This window comes from Rhinichthys klamathensis, unplaced genomic scaffold (genome assembly GCF_029890125.1).
Source record: "Rhinichthys klamathensis goyatoka isolate OS25496 unplaced genomic scaffold, OSU_Roscu_1.1 h1tg000001l_1, whole genome shotgun sequence".
NCBI classification, from domain to species: Eukaryota; Metazoa; Chordata; class Actinopteri; order Cypriniformes; family Leuciscidae; genus Rhinichthys; species Rhinichthys klamathensis.
In genome coordinates this window covers 7,783,571-7,811,391 of record NW_026606555.1, presented here as the reverse complement: position 1 = coordinate 7,811,391, position 27,821 = coordinate 7,783,571, and the positions used below count along the sequence as shown (strand labels likewise).

The 27,821-nt window shown below is 41.2% G+C and overlaps 1 protein-coding gene across 1 annotated transcript in view; it reads left to right on the top strand.

Annotated features, from left to right (window-relative positions):
- The window catches only part of med1 (mediator complex subunit 1), a gene marked incomplete at its 5' end in the record, with an annotated part of 177,798 nt that extends 150,213 nt beyond the window's left edge, over positions 1 to 27,585 (top strand). The window contains one exon of the mRNA XM_056254493.1: positions 23,158 to 27,585. Coding sequence (XP_056110468.1) covers positions 23,158 to 26,908 — 3,751 coding nt within the window. The remainder of the gene's footprint in view (positions 1 to 23,157) is intronic.
- Positions 27,586 to 27,821: the final 236 nt, after the last annotated feature.

Sequence of the window (27,821 nt, the reverse complement as noted above, 5' to 3'; positions counted from 1 at the left end):
CTGGTTCGATTAAGACACGCCTCATAATCAAAGCCCTATGGAGCAGTATCAGACTCACATTCTGACTAGAATATGAGTATGACGAAGTCAGGCTAGCAGCGGGAGTCTCCGAGGACACATCTGTGCAACCGTATCAATTTGAACCGGAGTCGCACCCGGAACAAGAGTACGGCCGCAAAGAAGTTCGACAATTAAGACTCGAACAGGACGTTTCTGAATGGTTGGTTAACGTAATGTCACTTTGATCTATTTTTGTATGTACTGGCAGGGTAGAGTAGTGAGATACGAACGCTATGCGTTTACTGATGTATACGTTAGTTCATTGACAGATTGACGTTACAACTAATGGTCATGAAAAACTTTTTTTCGCGATTTGCAAAGATTAATATAAAGGTTAATAAAACTTTACACTTACTTCTTCTGGAGGTGCAGAGGGAACATAAATAATTGCTACCGATTCTTTTTTCAGGAGCAGCTTCTTAGCAAAACCAGCTTTATACTGACCCTCATTTATAAAGCAGTCTGCTGAGAAATGATTCACGTAAACATGAACGCATTGACGTTGATCGTGGGGAATATTCCCTTCGAAAAAAAAACTCAGCCACTGCGTCTTCAGCGGTTCGGATTTAGGACCATCAAAAGCACTGTGTTCGTTATTACACCCAAGAACAGAACACCACAATCGCTTAGACGCCATTCTGCTCCAGTGTATCAACAATGACGGACTATGATGACAGCTCGCTCAGGGCGGGTCTGTGTTGAAACGCTGCTGTCAATCAACAATCGTGAACGGCTCGATTTGAGACAGGGGAAAACGTATAAGGAGATTAAAACAAAAACACTGGGTGGATTTTTATCATTATATGATGGTTGTGTACAGGCACTACCTACACACATTTCAATACAATCAACTTGTAAAAGTGCATGTACCATTATATGACCCCTTTAAAGTGAAAGGCTTTTATTTGTATTCACACATCTAACAGAACTACAGCAATTCCTAGTATTTTTACAGCTGCAACATGTATATCAATCAGATTGCAATGTTGGCAAATATCAACAGCAGTAGAACACTAGCAGACATTGCGGTTAAGTAGACACTGTACGTGTTTGCTAATTTGAGTCCATGTGTCGGCTAATGAGTTGATCATGAAATGTAAACATTACTATTTTTAAAATGCACACAATGTATTCACCTTATTTGTATACAAAGTACGAAAGCAGCTGCATTTCGGTAGAATTATATTTGGGCTATACTATTTCATAACTACTGGACGAGCAGCAATGTATGTTAATGTCGGATACCTTTCGTATTAGACTCACTGATCACACGTAGAATGATATTTGTCATTTCAACTTACCTAGAGCGTACATGGCAGTTTCCATGTATTTCTCAAACGAAAAGTAAGAGCACCACAGTGATTCTGTATCATTTTGGCAAACGCTCCACAGGAGTATGTGTGTGTGCGTGCTGAAGAACGTCAGGATTTCTGTTTGTGGCGCGTTTTGCAAAGGTGGCCGTTTCGATCACGGACATGTCATTGATCATGAGTGGTGGCCATCAGAGGTGTTTATTATCAGTCACAATCACTCCCGGCTTAGAACGCAGAAGTATTTGCTTAACAACAGGAGTGTTAATAGGAGACTCATTGCAGTTTGCACAGCTCATTGATGTAGCAGCACTTTCTGAGATCGCACGGGCTGAGAGGAGTCAGCAGTTTGCACGCTATAGCGACTATATGTCATTCATTGAATAAGTGATCATGCTGTGGTGAGGACAGACAGTCGGTTGCAGGCTGCGAAGTTCAGAAGTGACGTGGGATTCATTCTCAAATTGTGTTGACATAACCATTGTATGGGACAGATATGAAATGCCAAGTAGTAACGCATTAGCAATGTAACTCAGACAATAGATATAATAGAATATCATCTCAAATATTTGAGTTATTTTCCAAATATCGTAAAAAAATTACTCATAAATCGAATGTTCGCGGTACATTTATATTCTCTTGGTGGACACTGTATAGCAGTGTATTCCACTGTTGTCCAAATGACTCCACATTTACAAATAGGAGTATAGACAGGGGTAGCACATAACTTTTTTGGTCTGGTTCTCAAGGGAGCACCTGGAGATGCTGTTTGGTACTCGCACTTTATGCGGCACACTTATCCTACAAGCTGTCGTCATCACTAATGAAATTAGTGCTTTGTTTTTCAGGTACATCTAACTGTATTCAGGTACAAACATTGAATAGTCAAATGTAAAATAAAACTATAGTCTTCACTGTATAAATTAAATATAGCCTAATTAATGTAATTAATACAATTTATCTGTGTTAAAGCTATAAAAGTGATTTTCTCTTTCTCTTTTGTTGTTTGTTTAACATTGGTGGTACCAAACAGCTGTTGGTATATTAGGCTGCTATCATTTTAAGATAAATGCACAGACAATGATACGCATCCGGTTTTCTTTCTCAATTGTTTACAGCACATAACCGACTGTATTTATGAGGATACTCACCAAGACAGGCATGTTGACTTAATTTTGCATGCACGTTGTAGGGATGTCCCGATGCCACTTTTTTACTTCACTTCCGATACCGATGCCGCAGCTTTGGCTATTTGCCGATACCGATATCAATCCGATATTTTTATTTTATTCTTGAACTAATACTAATAATCTTAGCCCTGTATTATTATTGTCTAACCTGTATTATGACTGACATTTGACGAATTGCTTTGTTCCTTTTTTGGATAAAATCGTCTTCTAGCCTAAATGTAGGCTAATAATGACAATTATTATTTGCGTTTATAACTATAAATTAGTTCACTTAAGACAGTAATATGTTTATCATAAAATAATTGATTGTTTTTTTATATAACCTAACATTTTACAGTTTTTGAAATGTTTTTGTTTTAGGCTATATTTATTTTTTATATGTGAAGTCTTTTTTTGCTTATTATATTATACTGAGCTTTTTCCTCCCAAAAAATTGACTTATTGAAATTATCCATTTTGAAAAATAAAGTTTAAACACAATGTTATCCCGTGCATCCCACACCTAAACAGCTGGCCTGGTTGAATCAGCTGGCACAGACAAATCCGTGAGTAGCTACAGTTTACAGCCTACGGTTTAAAAACTGAAAAGACGGATTGCAAAACCGTGGGGGGGGGGTTTTCACAGGTGACTTCCCGGGCTCAGTAGGCTATTATCTAAATGTTCCGGGTCAACGCAAATCAAATTTCGTAAAACGGAAAAAGTTGTATGTCAATTATTTGATTTTCAATTAAATATCTAAGCATTGTATATAAGGAAAATAAGTTTGTATGTGAATATGGTTTCACCAGTCTAAAAATGAATAAAGAAGAAAGCATGTTTTTCATTTTTCAATTAGGCTACGAGTTAAAAAAGGAAAAAGGAATGGACGCAAAAGTATACCGAAGGTAGTGGGAGGGAGTGTCTGTTGTGAGTTTAGGGGGCACGTCAGCCAGAGATGTAGTGTGTGTGTGAGAGAGTGAGACTACTGCCTGCTGAACAGAGGGTCACCGAAAGAAGGATCTGAAGTGCCGGTGTTTCGGCTACAAAAACCATCCGAACTGATCCGAAACAGACACATTTTTATCCACCCGCCCAAACCCATTTTTGCCCGCAAAATAGATTGCAAAACTGCCCAATTGGGCGGGAAACTGCCCAATCTGGCAACCCTTGATCTACTGTTATCACGTGACAGGTTGCGCTGCTTAATTGGATGTTGCAGCAAGGGAAATGCTAATATTCAAGCATTTAGGCAATGGTTTAAGCTAGATTTTCCCATGGTTTGTGTTGGATAGGTATCGGATCATATTTTTTTTCCCCCTCCGATCTCCGATCTAGCATTCTGTATATCGTGCCAGTATCGGCACGATACCGATGACGTAGATCGGATCGGGACATCTTTAGCACGTTGTAACGCAAAGTTGAGATGTTGTTGCCCAGAGAGAAAAAAACAATGTGGTGTCGGAGGAAAAGATGCATGTGAGACGAGAGATGGCGTATTTTCCCCAGGTTTAATAAAATTACTTAAAGGTGCAATGTGTAATATTTCTGAGGATCTATTAACAGAAATGCAATATAAGATCCATAACTATGTGTAGCCTGTGGGTTTGAGACGTTTGTTTTCGCATATGTCTAATTTTATGCCTATAATCATATGCCTTAAACGCATATGTCTAATTTTGATAAGGCATTGTTTTTGTTTGATCACTTAGAGGGTGAAGCCCGGAATAAGGTTAAGTATCGTCCTACAGCCACCCGTGAAAACCCTGAGTCGATAATTAAAGTCTTAAGGGAAGTGTATGGGTGTGCTAAGTCGTATGTGTACTGGCAACAGCGTTTCTTTAATAGAAAGCAGAAAGACAATGAAAGTTTGTTTGAGTTTTCTCATGCGTTAATGGAAATGTTGGATAAGGTAAAACAGTCAAATGAAGGTGCCATCAGAAACCCTGATATTGTTCTGCGAGACCAGTTCTGTGAAAATGTCTCTGATCCTATGTTACGTAGAGAGCTCAAGAGATTGGTACGAGCAGATAGCGGGTTGACTCTTCTAGCCATACGGAAGGAAGCTATAAGGTGGGTGCAGGAGGGTCAGTCCAACCGAGACCGTAGTTACCGTACTCCAGGAGTAAGCAGTGAAGCTCAGGTTGTGTCGCAATGTGTTACAGCCCCCCAGTCATCAGAATTCGCTGAATTAAAAGACTTGGTCCTTAAGCAACAAGCTCATTTGGACATGCTCGTAAGGCAGTTAGGACATCCTAGTGGTAGATCACAGGCCCCTCCATCACACCGGGGTGGGCGATACAAACGCGCCCCCAATGGTCAGCCCATTTGTTTGCGGTGCGATCAACCAGGCCATATAGCCCGCTACTGCCAGGCAGCTCCCTCCACGCATAATAGTAGGTCAATTCCACGGTTACCCCCTGATATCCCCCCTAACCTAGCATCAGGCCCAGACAACCTCCTTAGTCAGTCGGGAAACTAGCAACTCCCAGTGTGCAGAGCCACATACTGGGAAGGGATGAGTATGGCTCATTGCATCCTCAATCATATGATAAGTTAGTTAAAAATTGTCCTGTATTGTCTGTTTTGATGGGAGATGTAATGGTTCCATGCTTGATTGACACTGGGTCAATGGTGACCACCATCACCGAGAGTTTCTTTCGAGAGCATTTCCATCACCTACAAAAGAAAGATTGTAGATGGCTTGGGCTTAAGGCCGCTAATGGTTTAGACATCCCCTATGTTGGTTACCTAGAGTTGGATGTGGGGGTATTGGGGCAATGCATTCCGGGGAGGGGAATTTTAATTGTGAAAGACCCAGAGAATAGCACTCTTAAAGATCGCAAGCTCATAACACCCGGGATACTGGGAATGAATGTAATTGGGGAATGTTATCAGGTCCTTTTTAAACAACATGGCTCACAGCTCTTCCACTTCCCTCCTGTGAAATCGGCAGCACCGGCAGCCCGTCGTGCATTGAGACACTGTGAACAGATCCAGGCCATTGTAAATGCACCGAAGCCGTTCAAAGTGAAAGTCCATGGGAAAGGGGCAGTCTGTCTTGAGGCCGGAGCCCTAACCATGGTCCCGGTTACATGCCCCCAGCTTGAGTCCGCAGCGTTTTTGCTAGAGCCATTGGGCTTTGACGAGGAGCAATTGCCTGAAGGCCTATTGGTGTCCCCTACCCTGGTGCCGGCGAGAAAGGGTTTTGTATATGCCCCTGTAGTGAATGTTGGTAACACAAAGGTATGGTTGCCCCCACGCCATCCTATTGGCACTGTCCAAGTTGTGGCTGCGGCTGCAACGGGAACCGCTGCTTCTATATCAGTTGACCCTTTATGGGAACAGTGTCAAGCTTATGTCTCAACACAGAGGGTAGTTGAGTGCTGCAGTGTCCCTGAGTTTACAGCGCCAGACTTCCCGGGGTTGACCCCGCAACAAGCTGCAGAGGCCAGAGCCCTCTTGTTCCAGTACAGTAACATCTTTTCCCAAGGGGAGGGGGATCTAGGATGCACGTCTTTAATCAGCCATGAGATTCCCCTGTTGGACAATGCTCCTGTTCGGCAGCCATACCGTAGAATTCCACCCTCCCAGTATGAAACAGTAAAGGCACACATCCAACAGCTCTTAGATAGTAAAGTCATCAGAGAAAGTAGCAGTCTATATTCGTTTCCGATAGTCTTGGTGACTAAGAAGGATGGGAGTTTACGCCTCTGATTATAGGCAGTTAAACGCAAAAACCCGCCGTGACGCTTATCCCCTTCCTCGTATAGAAGAATCATTGGATGCACTTTCAGGAGCGAAATGGTTTTCCACCTTGGACCTTGCAAGTGGATACAATCAGGTTCCAATGGTGGAGCAGGATAAATCAAAGACTGCCTTCTGTACCCCTTTTGGGCTGTTCGAGTTTAACAGAATGGCCTTCGGACTGTGCAATGCACCTGGAACGTTCCAGCGTTTGATGGAGCGTATGTTCGGCGATTGCAGATATCAGTCCGTTTTACTGTACCTGGACGATGTGATCGTCTTTTCTACCACCGTTCAGCAGCATCTGGAAAGACTGGGAGAGGTGTTTTCCCGTCTGCAAAAACAGGGACTAAAAGTGAAACTGTCAAAATGCCACTTCTTCCAGCGCCAGGTCAGTTACTTGGGGCATGTGGTCTCTGCTGAGGGAGTTGCTACGGATCCCGCCAAGATAGAGGTGGTCAAGGAGTGGAGACGTCCTGGACACCTGGCCGAATTACGATCTTTTCTCGGTTTCGCGAGCTATTATCGGCGCTTCGTGGAGGGATTTTCAAAGTTGGCAGCCCCACTTCACCAGCTGGTAGGGAGACTCAGCGGACCCCGAAGAAAGGGAAAGACCCCCCCAGTTCCGCTGGCATCGGCATGGGACGAGGGATGTGAGCGAGCATTTCTGTCGCTGAAGGAGCGACTTACCTCGGCCCCAGTACTGGCATATGCCGACTTTAAGAAGCCTTTCATCTTGGAGGTAGATGCCAGTCACGGAGGCCTGGGTGCAGTCCTTTCCCAAGAACATGAAGGGAAGGTGCGCCCAGTTGCATTTGCCAGTCGGGGACTCAGAGCTGCCGAAAGAAACATGGAGAATTATAGCTCCATGAAGCTGGAACTACTTGCGGTAAAGTGGGCGGTAACAGAAAAGTTCCGTGAATATTTGCTGGGGAACCATTTCTCAATCCTCACTGATAATACATTTCTCGTCAGTACCTGGACCGTTTCACCGTCGGGACGGAGGTCCCCGCCCTGGGCGCATTGACCAGCCTTGGTCTGACACCTGTCATAGAGGGCCAATGCGGGGAGGTGGTGGCCCTACCGGGGCGTACACCTCAGGATCTAAGTTCGCTTCAGGAAGCCGACCAGTCATTGGACCCGTGAAGAAGTACTATCACGAAGGGCGGCGGCCAGGGGCAGCGGAGCGTGGAGTGTTGCCCAAATCCAGCAGAGCCCTGCTCCGACACTGGGACCGCCTAGTCGACGAGGAAGGAGTTCTTTATCGCCTGATTCATGCAACAGGGGGAGGTCCAGAGACTCTCCAGTTATTGCTGCCCCAGTGCCTGCAAGCAGAAGTTCTACGGAGTGTCCACGACGAGCAGGGGCACCAAGGCACGGAAAGAACACTCCAGCTACTCCGGAGTCGATGTTTTTGGCCCAGTATGACTAAAGATGCTGAACAGTGGTGCCAGCAGTGCCAGCGATGCGTTGTGGGGAAGGCGGTCCAGCCTAAAGTCCGTACATATTGGTCTACGATGCAAGCCACTCGACCAAATGAAATCTTAGCTCTGGACTTTACTCTGCTAGAGCCGGCTAGTGATGGACGAGAGAATGTCTTGATCCTCACAGACATATTCACAAAGTACTCGCAGGCTGTCCCTACTAAAGACCAAAAAGCGCACACGGTGGCCAGGGCTCTGGTGCAGCAATGGTTCCACAGGTTTGGTCCCCCAGCCCGTATACACTCCGACCGGGGACGAAACTTTGAGAGCCTCCTGATCCGGCAACTGTGTCAGATGTACGGTATACAAAAGAGCCGCACCACTTCGTACCACCCTCAAGGTAACGCTCAGTGCGAGCGGTTCAACCGCACACTTCACGACTTGCTGCGCACCCTACCCGAGACAGAGAAGCGTCGTTGGCCACACCATCTGCCTCAGCTCACCTTTGCCTATAATGTTACTCCCCACCAGACCACAGGGCATACCCCATATTATTTTATGTTTGGCCACCATCCAAGACTGCCAGTTGATTTCTTGCTTGGTACCAGGGAGGCTGTCCCAGACACCAACACCCTAGAAGAGTGGGTTGAAAAACACCAGCAAAGCGTCAGGATGGCTCATGAACACGTCAGACAGAGATCAGAAGAATTGGCTCTCCGGCGGAACCAGAGCCATAATGATCAGGTGAATGATGCTGGCTTCCAAGCAGGGGATTTGATCTATCTGCGGAATCACCCCTATGGGAGAAATAAAATCCAGGACTACTGGAACTCTGTAGCCTATCGAGTGGTGCGCTGCCCTTCTGGAGCAGGAGCGGTATACACGGTGATTCCTGCAGATGCGAGTGGATCTGTTCGACAGGTGCATCGCTCTGAGATGCGCGGCGTCCCTGCGGGATTGAGGCCCGGGCCTGGTGGGTTTCCTGGTCCAGCTCGGGGAGAGGAGACCCCCGAAGACCCTCCTGTTGGTGACGATGGTTATGCCCAGGATGTGATCATTTTGGTATGGTGCTGAACAAGAGCCCCAAGCTGCACCTGCTTCAACCGGCACTTCAGCGTTGGAGGAAATTGACATTGAAGATACAGCTGAGGTGCCTGAGGACAACACTGTGGCCATGCGGCGTTCAGCGAGGTCTACGGCAGGGCAACATTCCAATCCTTACCATCTACCCAGGTCGATTAGGGGCATAAAATATGGTCCATCGGAAATGGGGGATGAAGACCCCCAGACATGAGGTGTCATCGTCGGGGCGCCGATTCATTTGGAGGGGGTGGATTGTAGCCTGTGGGTTTGAGACGTTTGTTTTGGTTCTTTTTTTTCCATCTCTCTCCTTCACCGCTTCGGCTCGCTTTCACTCCTCCCCGTGCTGCTACGATACCTAATGTGGGTGGGAGTGGTTAGAATTGAGAGCAGGCAGGTATATAGGCACCTGGGGTCCTTATGCCGGTAGCCATGCATTGTAGCTAGCTGCTAACGGGTTGGAGCGCGGCAGTATTCCGGGGTGCTGTTAGCGCAAGGTGTTGCGAGTGACTGCCAACAGCACGACTGTTGGTGTGTATGCTTCTGAAACGTGTGGGAACGCCTAGATTGACGAACTCGGAGGTACATTTTAATCTGACTGTGTTAGCGTATCCCTGCTTGTTTATTGTTTTGGTTGTAATGGGGCTCCGGTGTTATGTTCACCAGCGTTTCGTGAGCCTGGTGAAAGTGGGATGCGGCGAAACACTGTCTACCCACACAATCACCTGACGGCAGGTGGGTACGTAATGGCTATGATTATTATGTGTGTGGTAAAAAGGAAATGTGCGTTTAGCAGCTTTATGTAAATAGATTGACTGATGATGAATTTATTGTCTGGTGGTTGGCATGTGTGCGGGGGTTTAGTAGCTATATAATGGACTGACTGCTTATAAATTTTAGGCACACAGAGCACTCAACTGCGTCTCTTGTTTTTTATAGAGGCTGCAGCCAATCCATTGTCGGCTGCTGTTCTTTTGAATGTTTAAATGTGTATGAATGTGCAGGTGCTGTTTTTTTAGACAGTTTCTTTGGTAAATGTTTTTTTCTTTTTTCTTTTTTCTTGCTAACCGGTGGATTGTAAGATATTGGTGTTAGTGAACTAATTGTGACCACCGGCTAGCGATTTTTCTTCTTTTCGTATTTGTTTGTTTCATCCCCCTCCCCAGTAGTAGTCTTGGGGTGGGTCGGGCCCATAGGAAAGACTAGCGCACCAGGTTCTAGCTTAATTTGAGTTTTTCACCCATTTGGGGAACCAATGTGTGCAGTGTAATGCTGTGACGTGTGCACCTTTTAGAAATGGCTCAAGGAGCGTGATTGCTGTGGGTGTGAAGGCTGAGTTTATAGTGTTGGTTCTACATCAAGGGTGCGCCTTAGTTCACGTGTGGTATTGAAACCTAGGCCTGGGCCGGCTTGTAATCCGGTGGCCCACCCTCCTATGTACTATCCCTATGTTAAATTATGTATTTTCATGTTATTTATGGACAACCAAAAGCGACTCATGTTTTTTTACTGAAACCAAAAAAATAAAGATTGTATTTTTTTTTACACTTTGTTAATCCAAGCCTGGGCATGCTTTTGTTGTAACATAGAGTCCTCTTGCTCTTACTAGTCCTGTCCAAGGGGTGGCGTAGTAAGCACTGCCATAGCCCTACGGGGGGGCTACATTTGTGTTCAGTGGTGTATAAAGACATTACTCAATGAACCGTTATGTTTTTATTACCTTAGAATGAGACATTTATATCTACATAACCGCGGGCACCCCCTTCTATGAAGGTCGATATATTGTGACGTCATGTTTCTACCGTAGCCGACAGCGAACAAACAGCGCTACAGAGCGCGTTTTGTTCATACCTTGAAAGAGAAGCCACAGAAAGCTAGAAGCTAGCCATAGACACCGTGAGTAGTGACTTTTCCCTTGTCAGTGGTGTAAAATATGTAGTTGGATTGTTTCATGTAACTTAGTTCTTCTCCCTCGCTGTGTTATGGCTTTGACAATCAGCTGATTAGTACTATTGACCGTAAAACAGTAACGTTACAGGAGTCACCAACCCGTCGATCGCGGTCGACAAGTCGATCTTGGAAGCATTTTAAGTCGATTGTGAAGAGTTTTCAAAACCAGAGAAAAAAAACAATATTTTTATTCTCTATTTATTAATTTGTGTGTAGTAAATGGTGTCTAGGGGATGCGGAGGCGCGCCTTTGCACCTTTGCTCTCATGCGGACGCGTCGAGTATAAACAATGCTTTACGCTTTAACCAGCTCAGCCACTGCCCTACAGCATAACAGCTCATATTAGCCAGCTAAACTTTTACTACCCTGTTAGAAAAAATATGTAGTTGGATGGATAGTTTCATGTGGTTCTTCTCACTCGCTGTATTATGGGTTTATGTGGGGAGAAATGTGCTGGTTACGTTCGTGAGACAATCAGCTGATTACTATTATTATATTATATATTAAGACCCTTGATCCTCACCTGACTATGGCTTTGTAAACTTTATCCATGATGTGGTTTATAATGGACTGTGGTACAGAAACTTGGCTTACTCTGGCTATTCTCTGCTGTCTCAGACGACGATATGTTTGTCCCGTTTTAGCAACCGTAGCTTCTTCGAAAGGGAGAGCTTTCGAACATCTTGTGGTAGCCCTGTTTGTGCTAAATAGTAGGGCTGGACCCGGATATTCGAATATTCGTTCGGTGTGTTGGTATTCGATTTGAAAATGTGACATTAGAATATTCTTTTTTCTTTTTTGCACACCTGGCATCCCCCTCAAAACGGTTCTCATTCGCGCTCGAATATGTTTTACACTATAAAATCTGGTGAAATATAATACTTAACATATAACTTCGTTATATCTACTTAATAAATATATTTGCTTCTTCTTGGACTACTAAACGTGTTCCTGCAACGGGAGTATTCTCTGACTAGAGCGCAGAACAGCGGAGTTTGTATGGACAGAAGTGCATGCCTGAGCTTGTATTTTGGGTTAAGCTGCATTGCTTTGACATTGTGGAACAGAGAATAATAGAAACAAAATGTATTATTCTTTTTACCCGTTATTATCAATCTAAATTAATCTACTGCTAAATATAGGAGACTTTGAGATTTTACTGGGACGTCATGTTTATTTTTCGTTTTTCTTTATTTAAATTTCGTTTTTCTATATTTAAATTTCGTTTTTATTTAAATTTAGTTTTTCTTTATTTTAATTTAGTTTTTCTTTATTTAAATCTACCCTACTTTGTCAGTGAGAAAAATATTATAAGACTACCTTATTAAAAATATTGCTTAAGTTAAAAGACGTGTGTGTGTTTTATATCACTAGCGCAGTGTCCGTTCTCGGAGCATATAAGCCCTGCTTGAGCTTCTTTATTTAAATCTACCCTACTTTGTCAATAATTTGTTAGTGAGAAAAATATTAGACTACCTTATTAAAAATATGGCTTAAGTTAAAAGACGTGTGTGTGTGTTTTATATCACTAGCGCAGTGTCCGTTCTCGGAGCATATAAGCCCTGCTTGAGTGAGGCGCGCCGCTTCTTTATTTAAATCTACCCTATTTTGTCAGTAATTTGTTAGTGAGAAAAATATTAGACTACCTTATTAAAAATATTGCTTAAGTTAAAAGACCTGTGTGTGTGTGTGTGTGTGTTTTATATCACTAGCGCAGTGTCCATTCTCGGAGCATATAAGCCCTGCTTGCGAGGCGCGCCGCTTCTTTATTTAAACCCTACTTTGTCAGTAATTTGTTAGTGAGAAAAATATTAGACTACCTTATTAAAAATATTGCTTAAGTTAAAAGACCTGTGTGTGTGTGTTTTATATCACTAGCGCAGTGTCCATTCTCGGAGCATATAAGCCCTGCTTGCGAGGCGCGCCACGCTTCTTTATTTAAATCTACCCTACTTTGTCAGTAATTTGTTAGTGAGAAAAATATTAGACTACCTTATTAAAAATATTGCTTAAGTTAACAGACCTGTGTGTGTTTTATATCACTAGTGCAGTATCCGTTCTCGGAGCATAAAGCTCTGCTCGCGTGAGGCGCGCCTCGCGCTGTTCTGTAGTTTATTAAAAGTGTATTAATTCTGAACGTGTTGCGTCTCGCCTGTCTATATATATTGCACCAAATACGACACTGCACTCCCTTGTTAAGTCGTTTGGATGAACGGTTCTCGAAATAATCAAAATGCAAACAGACATATAGAGATTCCGAAGCTTCGAATATTCGATGTTCATTACTACCGAAGCTTCGAAAATCAAAAAATGGTATTCGGACCAGCCCTACTAAATAGTGTGTAATTTCACCTGTGCCATTAATATGTTTATAAGCAACTGAAAAAAGCACAAATGTCAGGGCATGTCAAAACATCTCAAGAACCCCAAAAACACCTTAGACCCCAGAGGGTTAAAGTTGTGTCATTTCACTTAACCCATCTGTAATGATAAAACACTCATTCCAGAGGTTAATGATACAATATCCACAAAATCAGGAAATATTAGTACCCCCAAACTAACACATACAAGACATAGTTCAGTCACCTCACACACACATTTTCAATGTTCGCTTTTTGATATTAACTTCACATTTTTTCTTTTGGTTTTACCTTTTACATAGTCTCTTAACCAGTTTCAAAGCATGTCTGTTCATTATTCCTTTGATTTTAGAAAAGTCAGCTGGGTTGTTTTGGTTCATTATCATTATTTTAAGCTTGCTTTAGCAGGCCGATTACAGACAGACAGACAGACAGGGTACAATCCCTTCCTCCACTCAAGCAGTCTCTTTCACTATTAACAAATAATCTTTTCAACAGCCTCCTAAGACTGTAATTTAGACAGAAGGTAATATTACATTCATTACAATAACCTTTGATCATTCACCTTTGTTATCCAGACTTTCTCTTAATTCTACAAAAGCTGTCTTCATCTTTAGCCACCACCATGTCTAACGACCTTCAGGAGTTAATACTATGTTATAGACATATTAGTTCAAAATCAAAAGTTGAAAAAAGTTTGAGTTGGAAACGTCTTGAAAAAATGTGTCTTTCCACAAATTTTGTATGCATGCAAATTGTAGTTAATTCTCATTCTGTATTTTCAGAAAGTTTTGGAATATGTATCCTCTCCCCAAAATTGTCACAAATAAAACACAAAAAAAGTGTTACAATTACAACAACCATTGCAATTGTACTAATATTTCAAGTGTAATCTTTCTTTGTAAATAGTATATATTTTATCATACATATTTCAAAGGTAAGGATTCATTAGTTTTGAATATTGGAACAAACACTATAATAAAATCTTAGTTGATGATTCAATATACCTACTTTATTTTTGACAAAACATCCCATACTATATATTTAACATATGAGCAGAAATTGGCAAACAAAAGCTTATTTGATGTGGCAGTAGTCTTTTTTTACAGTAAAAACTTTATAATCTATACAAAAACTAATCGACAAAATCTTGTCTAAACATTCATATTTAGACTGTAACATATCGTGTGTATGATATATTAGCATATAAATGTTAATTTGCAGTTTGTTGCTTATACAAAGACATTTTATTTCAACATATTTCAGTCTATTTTTACTCATCTCAGTAGGCTATAGCAATATAGTTTGATCAAAGCTTGGTCGAGTTTGAATGAACGGCACTGTACAGCTGTAGTAAACAACAGCACGCGTCCGTGCCGTTCATTCATTAATTCACACACAGACACACGATTCATATTTAAACAGTCTTTTGCGGTTTACAGACACTATTCCATTTCGTGATTAGAACAAAGCCATTTCAAAGACATTTTATTTCAACATATTTCAGTCTATTTTTACTCATCTCAGTAGGCTATAGCAATATAGTTTGATCAAAGCTTGGTCGAGTTTGAATGAACGGCACTGTACAGCTGTAGTAAACAACAGCACGCGTCCGTGCCGTTCATTCATTAATTCACACACAGACACACGATTCATATTTAAACAGTCTTTTGCGGTTTACAGACACTATTCCATTTCGCGATTAGAACAAAGCACTTAAGAATAAATAACTTACTACTATTCACATCAGCTTGATCCATTGCTCCTCGAAATGAAACTACCAGCACTTCTGAGGTACGTTTTTCCAGGATTATTAGATAGTATTATTCCTCACAGCGTAGCAAGACAACGTAAAGTAAATTATTCTTATTAAACTTGATGTGTTTTATCCAGCTGTTGTGGGCATTGACACGTTTGCGTGGCTTGCCTCAGATTATTTGCGTTTGAATAGCCCGCGCTCTCCGTGGGCGTGGTAACATTAAAACTTAATGAGCTATAGAATGAGAATGAGCTTAATGAGCTGAGGTGTTTTCTGGGTCCTGGAGGTGTTCTGACATGCTCTGACATTTGTGCTTTTTTCTGTTACTTGTGACATTTTCATGGCTAAAGTCTTATTACACTGTATTCAGCACAAACTCTGCTACAATAATATGTCAGCAGCATGTATGTAAAAGTTTGTAGTTTTGAGATAATGACGTTTATGCATGGTTTGTGAAAAAAAAAAAAATGTCACCGAAATAAGGTCATGAAACCCATACTGATTATTTCTTCACAAGACTTTTGAAAATTGTATCACATAGCCTAGAGTATTTGCTCGAAAACTATGTGGAAATCATCCTGACTACTCATTCAGATAAGACAATAAAGTCTTTTAAAATTTGTATGACGTGTTTTGTGTACGATAGCTTTATGCGAAGGGGCGTGATCTCATTAATATTACTGCTTTTCACACCTGAGAAAGACAAAGACCCTCCCATAATGGCCTTGCACAAAGAATGAGATTTAAAAAAGAATGGCTTTTAGATTGTTTGGATTTATTTACAACACAACATAATCCAAAAATACACAACAAAGGACAAATCTAAAGACAGAGGCTTGAACAGTCACACAATTTTGTGCCATTCCTGAAACATAGTACATACCTGTCATCTCCAAGGTGTTTGATTTTTCATTTTACCATGTTCATGTACAGAGTCTCCTGTGAATGTTGAAGTCAGCAGGACTCATCAGTGGCATCTGGTCCCTTTTCAAAAAAAATAAAAAAAAATAAACCTGTGAACAAGCTGATATCAAGAGAAACTATAGGGCTGCACGATTTCGGGAATAAATTTTAGATTTTTCTGGTTAAAATTATTATTAAATATATATGAACACCAAGTTTGTTGTGCATTGTTATAGCCTATGTGTAGGGCTGCATAAAATAATAATAGATAGATAGCAGGCAGCCTATACATCGTTAAAAAGGAACACTTCAGTAACACTACACTAGACAAAAATATATGGATTATCATATGTTACTTCAAACGTTTCCATTCGTTATGAAATGAGATGAGTAAAAACATGAAGCCTAATGTTTGGCGTGTTTTGCTTTTCAAACTCACAGCGCGTGCAGAGGACATTTACTGAAGCGATCGAGCCGCTCCAAACTATGAAACATTATTCTTACCATATTATACATATCTACGTGTGAGCAGATATCCACAAACACAGTATTTAACAGTAAACACAGGTCTAAACATTATAATATTCACCATTGAAGAATAAGCCTACTTTATATCATGCTGTGTTTAATTATCGAAGATAAAAACATTCTTGTGTGTACATGTATATTCATTTAGCATTAGGCTTCATGTTTCACTCCAATCTCATTTCATAACATTTTAGTCTGGCACCAGTTTAACTAGTAGCTACAATGTAAAGTATATACAACCATAAGACGCTTACCTTATGTGTCTTACCTTAAAAATCATTATCATAATCAAATCGTGTTCTTCTAATTCTTCAGAGGTAAATCCAAGGTGCACAGACCAAACACTTCTAAACTCGACGAAAAGCAGAGCAGGACTGAACTCGCTGATTCTTTGTTTAGAGGTGATGAGGGCGGTAACAGCTCTGCGTTCCTCCGCGTGGATCATTTGAATTTGAACAGCTCGTGGGCGTGGTCACATTAGAGTTAATGAGCTCCGGCTGAAGAAACTACATGTCGTTGCTTTCATACGGATTACTTAAACAGAGAATATTTGTTTTTGGTATGATTTACATCATTTAAAAATGGAGACTTAAAGCTTTGTAAAGACATAACTCTCACGTGTGGGTGGCAAGTATTTGCTGAGTTACAGATCATTTTCTGTCGCGTTTCAGAATGAACTTCACATTGAGAGAGACGACAGAACACGCATCATGTTTATTTTCTTTATTTTACTAAAAACACAACATTTTGTTTTTTTATTATTAGTGTACACAAATAAAAGTAGACATTTAACAGTTTTGAATGATGTATAACACTTGCCTGTATCACAAAAATGTTATTTGAGTTATTTGAGTCTCTTTTGCACTGATAAGAAAAAAAGAGAGACAATCGCGCCGGCGCGATAGCCGACCCCAGGGGGTTAAAGACTTCATTAAAGTCATTCAGTTTTACTTTTAAAACATTTACAAATTACAAATTTTATACCTCTATATGTATAAAATCCTGTAACATTATTTATTTTAACATCTCCGTGTCTATAATTTTCAACTGAAACTCTAGGCTTTACTATAAAAAGCTTATTATCACTTATGACACAGGCTCAGTTAACAGCATTCAGCTGACTTTGAACGAGAGAGAGAGAGACTCTGAGGCATTCAGGACTGCAGCTCTGTCTTTTCATAAACTTGTGTAATTTTCTTTTTAACTCTAGCCCAACTTAAGACATCTTTGCCAGAAATGACATGCGTTTTCAAATAAACATAATTTTTATACATTTTTCCCACTCACAATTGTTGGATTCATCGTCTCATATTACACCATCCTGTATTTATCCATTCACTTATAAAAAATATTATTATAGATCTTTTCTTCAAAAGGATTCCCTTAAGACATTAATTTTACATCTGATTCAATACAACCTTAAGACTTCAATCTTTTGACTTTATTATTTTTTTCTCTTGTACTTTCTCAAACTAAAGCGTTATTATCGTCATATTAAACACTGATCTACTTATAGTTTGATCTACCTATAGTTTGATCATTATTAGCATGTAAACGGCTCCAACTTACTGCACACCCTTGAAGCAGTGTATCCCAATCAGGAATGCAAACAGAGCTGATAAGCATTTCTCTGTTTTCTTTTGACAGTCCACCAGTGGCAGATTCAGTCACAATAGCTGAAACATAGTCTTCAAATCATTATCATTGGCAGCACATTAATTTTCATAAGCTGCATGGAAATGCTCAAAATATTTTAAGCAGTTTTCACAAAGTTTCTGTTTAACTTTAGTCACACTTGTCCAGGGAAATTATGCCCGACCCATAATTTCCTTTATAAAACCGACAATATCTTAATATCAACAAAATATCCCCCATTGTACATTATTGATTTCCAGAATCTTTGGACATGGCTGTCTTTACATTTGACTAATTTGGTATTATCATCAACAACACTGATTACAAAACAAGTACATATTTAACATCCGGAAGCCGGGCAAGCAAGCACTGTTGCTCTCCCAGCATAGCTGGACCCTCAGTCACTTTTCAGATATTAAATACAGACATCGTCTACAATCATAAATACCAGGATATATAGGCCTATACTAGTTTTATAAAACTATAATTTCCAATTCCTTTTATAATAAACAAAGATGGATGGTATATCCATTATTTTCACTACCCCCATTATAGACTCTTTAGGTTCAAAACACAATGGTTTTCAAACTAAAACTAAACAAAAACAAAAATATAATTAAGACACATAATAATCCATCTAAGTACTTTAAGTCTCTACTGAATTCATCCTTCCGTTTGCAGTCAAATAGCATGTACCATTTTAATTGTATAACATCTTATACCTTTTTTTCCCCCCAAAAAAATCATCATTCCAATCATTATTTTATATCACTAAAATATAGAATTGTTCCCCATTCTGCTTAATGAAACATTCCTTATCTTTATATCACGTTAATCCCTGTTAATCATACTCAATGCGTTATTATTTTTTATCTCTTTTCATACCATTTCAACTTAATTTGACTTAACAATTTAATTTAATTTTTACTTTAATTAAAGTAAAAAAAAAAAAATTCCTGGCAGTTCGACTTTTTTGCACTCTGCCTCCTCTAACCAGCACAATATTGTTGGCTTATCCACACACACACTTCTCACACACAACAGTCCTTCTGTTATTCACGTCCCTCTACAACAGGGTCTTTAACTACTGTCAGCCTAGTGACACTTAAAGTTCCTTCTCTAGAAAAAAATCATGGTATTTAATTAACCTTTCAATACCCTTCAAACTAATTTTACCATGTTTTTTCATCAGACCAAACACCGGTTTATCATATTGATCTTTTTTGCGCATTTTACTCTGAGATTTCCCCATGATGGTCCCTCTTTTCTGTGTTTTTTCCCATTGGCGCCCCAAATATAACTCTAGACGTCTCTAGAGAGATCAATTTTCACCTCAATTGAAAAAGGTGAGCACTCACAACTTGCTCACAAATTTGGTCCCAAGACCATCTGAGTTTCCCCCACTACACTACCGTGGATTAACTGAACCCATCAGACTAATAATCTGGACTCGTCTAGTACTCATGAGTTAACCCCTCTTCAATTCAAATTTAGACTTTGTCTCTTACCAGTCTCAGCTTACACCACTTCAGTTCTTTTGATGATTCCAGTGGTGTCTCTCTTGGGCCCTTGCGGTCGGCCTCTCTCTCAAGTTTACGAGGTAGAGCTGGAACTTCTCAGTCCAGGTGGCCAAACACCGTCCGCTCTCGGGTCCAAGAGACACATCCAAGGATTCCTACGACAACACCAAATTGTGGTGGCAAACAATTTTCTATTACTTAATAAGAGACAGACATGTACCAATTGTCTTTAAAGATTATTTATTCCCTTGCAAGGAAAGGTCAACAGTCATACAAAGTGCCTGCAGAGTGTGACATCGAGTGGGGGGCATCCTTCCTTCTTTATAGTAGTCCTCCCCCAAGGTTGTTTTCCCAAGGCTAAATGAAGATATCTCTCAGCCATAACTAATACATTGTTGAGATTTGTCTATCATATTAATCATATTTTTTCCTTGAATGGAGACCCTCTGTATTCCCTGGTCTTTCTCATAGTAATTGATGACTATAGAAATGTGGCCTTTGTGTCACCTCATATCTAGAGGCCAGTGAAACAGGAAGTCATGGTCTACAACTTGTTTTTCCGCAGTAAGGTGAACTTAAAAATATGCATTATGAATGAGAAAATATTTCTTTTAGATTTTTACTTAATGGAATTTGTAACGGTGCCAATAACTTTGTCTTACATGTTTTGTTCTTCATATAATAAAGATTTGATAGATTTGTGTGAATATTTTGAATTAAGACTAAAAGGATGAACAGAAAAGGCTATTTTTAGTCTGTTTTGCTTAAATTTACCATGGGTTAATTTAATTTAATTTAACAATATTTGCGGATGATTTACATTTACATTTATTCATTTAGCAGACTATAGAATATGTCTATGGAGTACAGGATGATGACTATAGAATATGTCTATGGAGTACAGGATGATGACTATAGAATATGTCTATGGAGTACAGGATGATGATGTGTTTTCAGTAAAGTTTACCATTTATTAGCATTGTTTTACTACATCTTCTGTGTGTTTGGCATAAGTGATATGAATAAATGAATGAATGAATGAGGCATTTATATAGCGCTTACATATATACTACTGTACACCCAAAGCGCTTTACAATCATATCAGGGGTTCTCTCCTCAACCAGCACCAGTGTGCAGCATCCACTTGGATGATGCGATGGCAGCCACAGTACAACGGCGCCAGTACGCTCACCACACACCAGCTATAGTTGGAGAGGAGAGAGAGTGATAGAGCCAATTCAGTGGATGGGGATTATTAGGAGGCCATGATTGGCAGGGGCCAATGGGTGGAATGTGGCCAGGACACCGGGGTTACAACCCTACTCTTTACGAGAAGTGCCATGGGATTTTTAATGACCACAGAGAGTCAGGGCCTCGGTTTAACGTCTCATCCGAAGGACGGTGCTCTTTGACAGTATAGTGTCCCCGTCACTATACTGGGGTGTTAGGACCCACACAGACCACAGGGTGAGCACCCCCTGCTGGCCTCACTAACACCTCTTCCAGCAGCAACCTGGTTTTCTCAGGAGGTCTCCCATCCAGGTACTAACCAGGGTCAGCCCTGCTTAGCTTCAGTGGGCAACCAGTCTTGGGCTACAGGGTGATATGGCTGCTGGCAATATTTGAATTGTAACACATCAGTACATATTTTTGTTTATTTTTAGCCTCGGGACCATTCTTAGTCTTACTGAAAAGCCCCACATTTCACACAACTGAGCAGACTCTGTCTCTATCTAGAGTAACAATATGGCTTTTATTATGGAAAATATTTTATAGGGATATTTCACCCAACAATAAAAATTCTGTCATTTATTACTCACCCTCATGTCGTTCCAAACCTGCAAGACTTTCGTTCATCTTTAGAACACAAATGAAGATGTTTTTGATGAAATCTGAGAGCTTTCTGTACTCCATAGACAGCTACACAACTACCACTTTGATGCTTCAAAAAAAGAGATCGTAAAACTAATCCATATTAATTGAGTAGTTTAGTCCAAATTTTATGAGGAGAGACAATCGTTTTATATGATGGACAGATTGAATTTAGGCTTTTATTCACATACAAACATTCATCAACTTACACATCAGTTGTGGTAAACGGAAGCTCAAGCATGTTCGCTTGACATGCGAGAACCAATGTGTTCTTGTGGTTTACGCAGCACATTTGAGCTTCCGCAAGAACCAATGAGGTGGTTAAATGTGAATTTAAAAAAAAAAGTTAAATCTTTTCATCATATAAAGTGATCGAGTCTCTTCAGAAAATTTAGACTAAACCACTCTATTCATATAGATTAGTTTTACGATCGCTTTATAAATTTTTTGAAGAGTCAAAGTGTTAGTTGTGTAGCTGTCAATGAAAAGTACAGAAAGCTCTCAGATTTCATCTAAAAGATCTTCATTTGTGTTCCGAAGATGAACGAAGGTCTTACGGGTTTGGAATGACATGAGGGTGAGTAATTAATGACAATTTTTATTTTTGGGTGAACATCCCTTTCAGTAGGTTTGCATCACACAAGGCGTGATACATGAACGGTCATAAACTCCTCCATTAATAGTGAACTGTATGTGGACACAGTATATGCTTAAAGGGGTCATATAATGCCATTTTTGTACAAGCTAATATGATTCTTTAGGGTCTAAATTAAAAGTTTGTAATATACTTTAATTAAAAATTCTCATTAGTATTGTAAGAAAACACTTATTTTACCTGGTCAAAAACAGCTCTGTTTTCAGCACGCCGTTTCAGTGTATATGACTTTAAATGATAATGAGCTTTGCTCACCCCGCCTCTCTGTTCTGCGCATACACCGTTTGTAACACAATAACACAATAACCACGCGTTGTTCATTATAAACGTGGGATTATGAATTATATTGAGAACGTTTGTACATAGAAAACATGCTGTAATGTACCCTGAGTGTAAACCGACGCATTCATCGTGAAGCGTGCAGCTGGCGATTTGCAAAGATTATATAAATATTAATATAAAGATTAATAAAACGTTACACTCACTTTAGTTCTTCTGAAGGTTCAGCAGGAAGACGAATAGGTTCCGATCCTTTATTCAGGTGCAGCTTCTCAGCAAAACCAGCTTTACACTGATCCTCGTTTATAAAGCAGTCCACTGAGAAATGATTCGGCAAACATGAGAACGTTGCTCGTGGGGAATATTCCCTTCGAAAATAAACTCAGCCACTGCTTCTTCAGCGGTTCGGATTTAGGAACATTAAAATGACTGCTGGGTTCCTTATTGCACCCAAGAACAGAACACCACAATCGCTTAGACGCCATTCTGCTCATAGACAGTGCTCCAGCATATCAACAATGACCGCAACGGTCCGCGCAGACTATGATTGACAGGACGAGCGAGGGCGGGTCTGTGTTGAATCACAAGCTGTCAATCAACAATCGCGGGAGGGGCGTCCGTTTTATTGACGTCACAAAAACGAACGGCTCAATTTGAGGCAGGGGAAAACATATAAGGAGATTAAAACAAAAACACTGGATGGATTTTTATCATTTTATGATGGTTGTGTACAGGCACTGCCAACACACATTTCAGTACAATCAACTTGTAAAAGTGCATGTACCATTATATGACCCCTTTAATGACTACTTACTGGAAAGTAGTGAAAATTGTGGTCTTAATAATGTGTCTTTAAATGTTAATAAGTCAGAAATACTTATCTGTTGTATCTATTTTTCCCTCCCTAGATGCATGTCCATTCCTGTGACTATGCGCGCCATCCGACGCAAGGCAGAGACCATTCAGGCAGACACTCCAGCATTGTCCCTTATAGCTGAAACTGTGGAAATTATGGTGAAGAAGAACTTGCCCCCAACTGGCAGCCCAGGTTACATGGGAATGGGTACAGGGCCAGATGGGAGCAACCCAATGGGTCTCCCTGGTTTAAGTAGTGGGACCAGCACTGCAGGAAGCAACAATGTAGGGGGAAGCAGTTCTTTCCAAGGCCCAATCACGTCACTTTTCAACATGAGTCGTACTGGTCAGGGAGGCTCCTGTATGGACACCATGGTACAGGTTGGAGGCCAGCAGCAAGCAACGCAACAACAACAACAATCTCAGAGCCATGGTTCAGATGACTTTAACAAAGTCACTCAGAATCCTATCCTAACCAGTCTTCTGCAAATAACAGGCAGTGTTGGGTCCAGTCCTACTCCCCAGCCACCTCAGCCCCACCAGACCCCACCAACAACCACCTCACCAGCAAGCAACACCAAAAACCACCCAATGCTGATGAACCTACTGAAGGATAATCCCTCACAAGATTTTGCTGCATTGTACAGCAGTAGCCCTCTAGAAAGACAGAACTCATCTGGGTCCCCGCGGACAGATAGTCAAGGACAGTCTTGCCCTGGCACCAAGGGCAAGAAAAAGCGTCCAAGAGGCTCTGATAAAGGAGTAATGGGTGCAGGTGGCGGAATGAGCATGAAACAACAATTCCAGCAGCAAGTGGGAGGCATGACCCAACAGCATCATCACACACACCACTCTGAAGATGATTTCCACCGAGAGCTTTTCTCTATGGACGTTGATGCCTCCCAGAACCCTATTTTTGATGTTAGTCTTCCAGGTGATGGACTTGACACTCCTCATAGTATCACTCCAGCTCCAAGTCAGTGTGGAACACCTCCTTCAGGTCCTGGAATGCCATACCACCAACACTGTCATGTCCAACCCCAGACACAAGTCCAGTCTCAGCCACATGGATCTATACCCCGTATGGTTCGCCTCTCCAGCTCTGACAGTATTGGGCCTGATATCAATGACATTCTGTCTGATATTCCTGATCAGGCCAACAAAGGAGGCAATAGCAGTCATGGCCAGCACCTCATGGCCGGTGAAGAAGGAGGTTCCTTGGGAACTCCACTCCGGGATTCATCCAGTTCAGGCCAAGGTAGCACAGTGTTTGAGGCAGACCTGTTTAATGCAAACAGCAATGAAAATCCCTTTACGGATGCAGCAGACTTGATTGCAGAAGCTGCTACTGCAGCAACACCCAATAGCGATTCTTCCTCAACGAATTTCTTCCCAGACACAGACTTCAACCCAGAGCTTTTACCTGGACAGGGAAGCTTTTCACAGACCTACTTTGAAGACACCTCCTCCAGCCCTGACCCAGATCTTGAACTGGTTAAAAGTTTTAGTGGAGGAAGTCAGCAGAACACTCCTACAGGCACACCTCAGAATCCTGCCTCACATGGCCAAAATACTCCTGAGGCTCTATTGAAAGACCCTTTTGAAATGGGTATTTTTGGTGGGAATGGTGCTGGAGGAAAACCAATACTGGGTCCAGCATCAGATATGGCAGACTCACACCTTTCTCAAACTTGTGGGGGCCAAAGTCCACTCATGATGGGCATTGTGGTAGCTGGTAATGATTTTAAAAGTGATGATACAAAGGTTAAACAACAGCAGATAAGGGCAAAGGAAGATCATGGACCAGGAAATTCTGGAACAGGAATGGGGAGTGTATGCTCTTCTGAAATAAAGCCGGTAAAACGCAGTCGCACTCCTTCAAGTGAGGGCAAATCAAAAGACAAATCATCAAAACGCAAGAAGCTGGATACAGATGGCAAGTCACCTTCACACAGCTCAGGGGGTCGACCTTACACTCCACCTTGTGGGAGTGCCACTTCCGGAGGATTAGTAAGTGCAGGTGGATCAAAATCCCCAGGAAGCTCAGGCAGGTCTCAGACCCCACCAGGAGGTGCTACTCCACCAATCCCCAAAATCACTATACAAATACCCAGGACTTTAACTGGAGGAAAAACATCATCTCATGGAGGCTACACATCAAGTAGCTCAACAAGCGGAAGCACTGGTAGTACAAGTGGCACAAGCAATAGCAAAAGTCACCATTCCTACTCTTCCTCTTCTTCAGGGAAGATTAAAAGTAGTAAACTTGAAGGCTCTGTTGGGCAAGGTAATATTCCCAAACCATCAAGCATTGTAGGTATTGGAAGTGGTATGCCTTCTCAATCCAAAGGATCTTCCATGGGAATGGGCGCAGGCAAGCAATCCTCCTCTCCCATAACAAAGCACGGTTTGTCAGGCTCATTCAGTGGTGGCGGCAGTGGAACAGGAAGTGGAAACAAAAATAAGCCCCAAGGTGGTAAGCCTCCTGGCTCACTCATGAACCCTAACATCAAGCCCAACATATCACCCTCACACTCTCGTTCTGGAAGTTCGGACAAGCTGTCCTCTCCAATGAAACTTCAAGGCCAGGTGCCTGGAACCCCACCCTCATCTAAGGCTAAATCCCCTATTGGCTCGGGCAGTGGAGGATCAGGAGGGTCCAAGTCCTCTTCAGGTTGTGGAATGGGTACCCAAAAACTGTTAGGCAGTAGCTCATCCACAAGCACTTCTACATCATCTACTTCCTCCGTAAGTTCCTCATCATCATCTGGCTCCATCCCCTTTTCTTCAAGTGGTCAGTCACAATATGGGAACAGTGGTGGGAGTTGCAGTGGTGGTGGGAGTGGAAACAACCCTAATGCAAAGGGAAAGTCCCCAAGCCGAAACAAAAAGCCATCTCTAACCGCAGTCATTGACAAACTGAAGAGTGTGGGTAGTGGGGGCATTGGTGGGGAGGAGAGTGAAGGCTGTGGTGGCACTGCAGGTGGGGTAGTGCCACAAAATGCTGGTCCTACATCCTCCAAGCATGGTATGTCCTCCCAGGGAGGTGAGTTTCTGAGCAAGCGTGACAAGATAGACAAAGATGGCAAATCCAAGGTGTCTGGATCAGGGAGCAATTCTGGTGACAAGAAGATGGTTGATTCCAAAAGCAGTGCAGTGACTGGCACTGGTGTGGCAAAGATTATTATTAGCAAGCCAGAAGGGGGCTCTCCAAGCATTAAATCTAAAGTAACTCTTCAGAAACCTGGAGAAATTTCTGGAGATTGTGCCATGCGTTCCCAGCACTCAGGCCACAAAGCATCACCACTTTTTAGTGGCTCTACACCAAAACATGACCGCAGCTCCCCTAGCCACAGCCGTTCCCCTGGGTACACGCCTATAAATCCAGACAGTGAGAGCGAGTCTGGTAGCAGTTCAGTTGCTGAAAAGTCTCATCAGAACAGTGCTAGCTCTGATGATGACCAAACTATGAGACCACACCAACCCATTCCAGACTACATGAGTTCCATATCCATTAACCAGAGTGAAAAACACAAGAAACATAAAAAAGAGAAGAAGAAGCAGAAAGAGCGGGATAGGGACAGAGATCGAGAAAAAGAAAAGAAGAAGTCAACAATGTCTTGTGGGCCGCCCTCTCACACAGCGAAGACAGATGGCTGGTCCAGATCCCCTATATCTTCAGAAACTTCAATGTTGTTGCTTAGCTCTGAGCGGTCCTCACGTCCAAGTCCTGTGTTTATGCATACAGAGGATGATGACCTCATGGACTCTGCCTTAACTGGCAATCTAGAACCTTTCAAATAAACAATATGACTTTAGTAGAGGCAAATTAATGTAGCTGACTTTTACTATAAAATTCCTTTTTATTACATTTGGGAATTTTTTTTTTTTTTTACAAGTATTGTGATAATTGTACTATGTCACCGTTTTTAATGTGGGCTTAATTCCTGCAAATCGTATATATTGCAAAGAGGGCGTGTTCTGGTATTTTGATGAAAATATCTTCAGGTTCTTCATTTTTATTTGGGGAAAAAATCAATTCATCCATTTTAAAATCATTTGTCAATATATATACTATTTTATAAGACTTTAAATAGATATTTAGTAGCTATGTATGTATTTTGTTTTCCTTTTCTAATTGTAAGCCTTTATTTAGCATTTTTTTCCAAAAAAGTATTGCAATATACACTGTGAAATCAATCTTTTCATGTATTGAGTTATTTAGCTTGCTTAACTGGACATTATCTAAAACATGATTTATTAAAACATCATTCTTTGATTTTAGTCTCTTAATCTTAGAGAATTTGTATATTTTTAATTTCACATTATTTTACATTTTATATTTCTACCATCACTTTTTTTTATCATAAGTTTATTTTGGTAAATAGGTGAAGATGTGTGTAACAGTAATTCATTTAATTGTCTGTCTTTTCTGTAAAATGCAGTTTTACAAGACTGAAATAAATGGCAATGGCAAGTTTTTTTTTTTGCTCTTTTGGAATATTGCCTATTTGAGTCTGCAGCGTGATAATGGTAGGCATGGCTCAATACCACTTTTTCATGTCCAATACAGAGACTAATACTGCAACTTTAAAGGTACATATGTAGTTCCTTCGACACTAGTGACACCTAGCGGAATTACAAAATTAAAGCATATTTTGCTAATGCCCCTTTCACCCATCCCACATCCTCCAACTCAAACATCACAAATACAGTT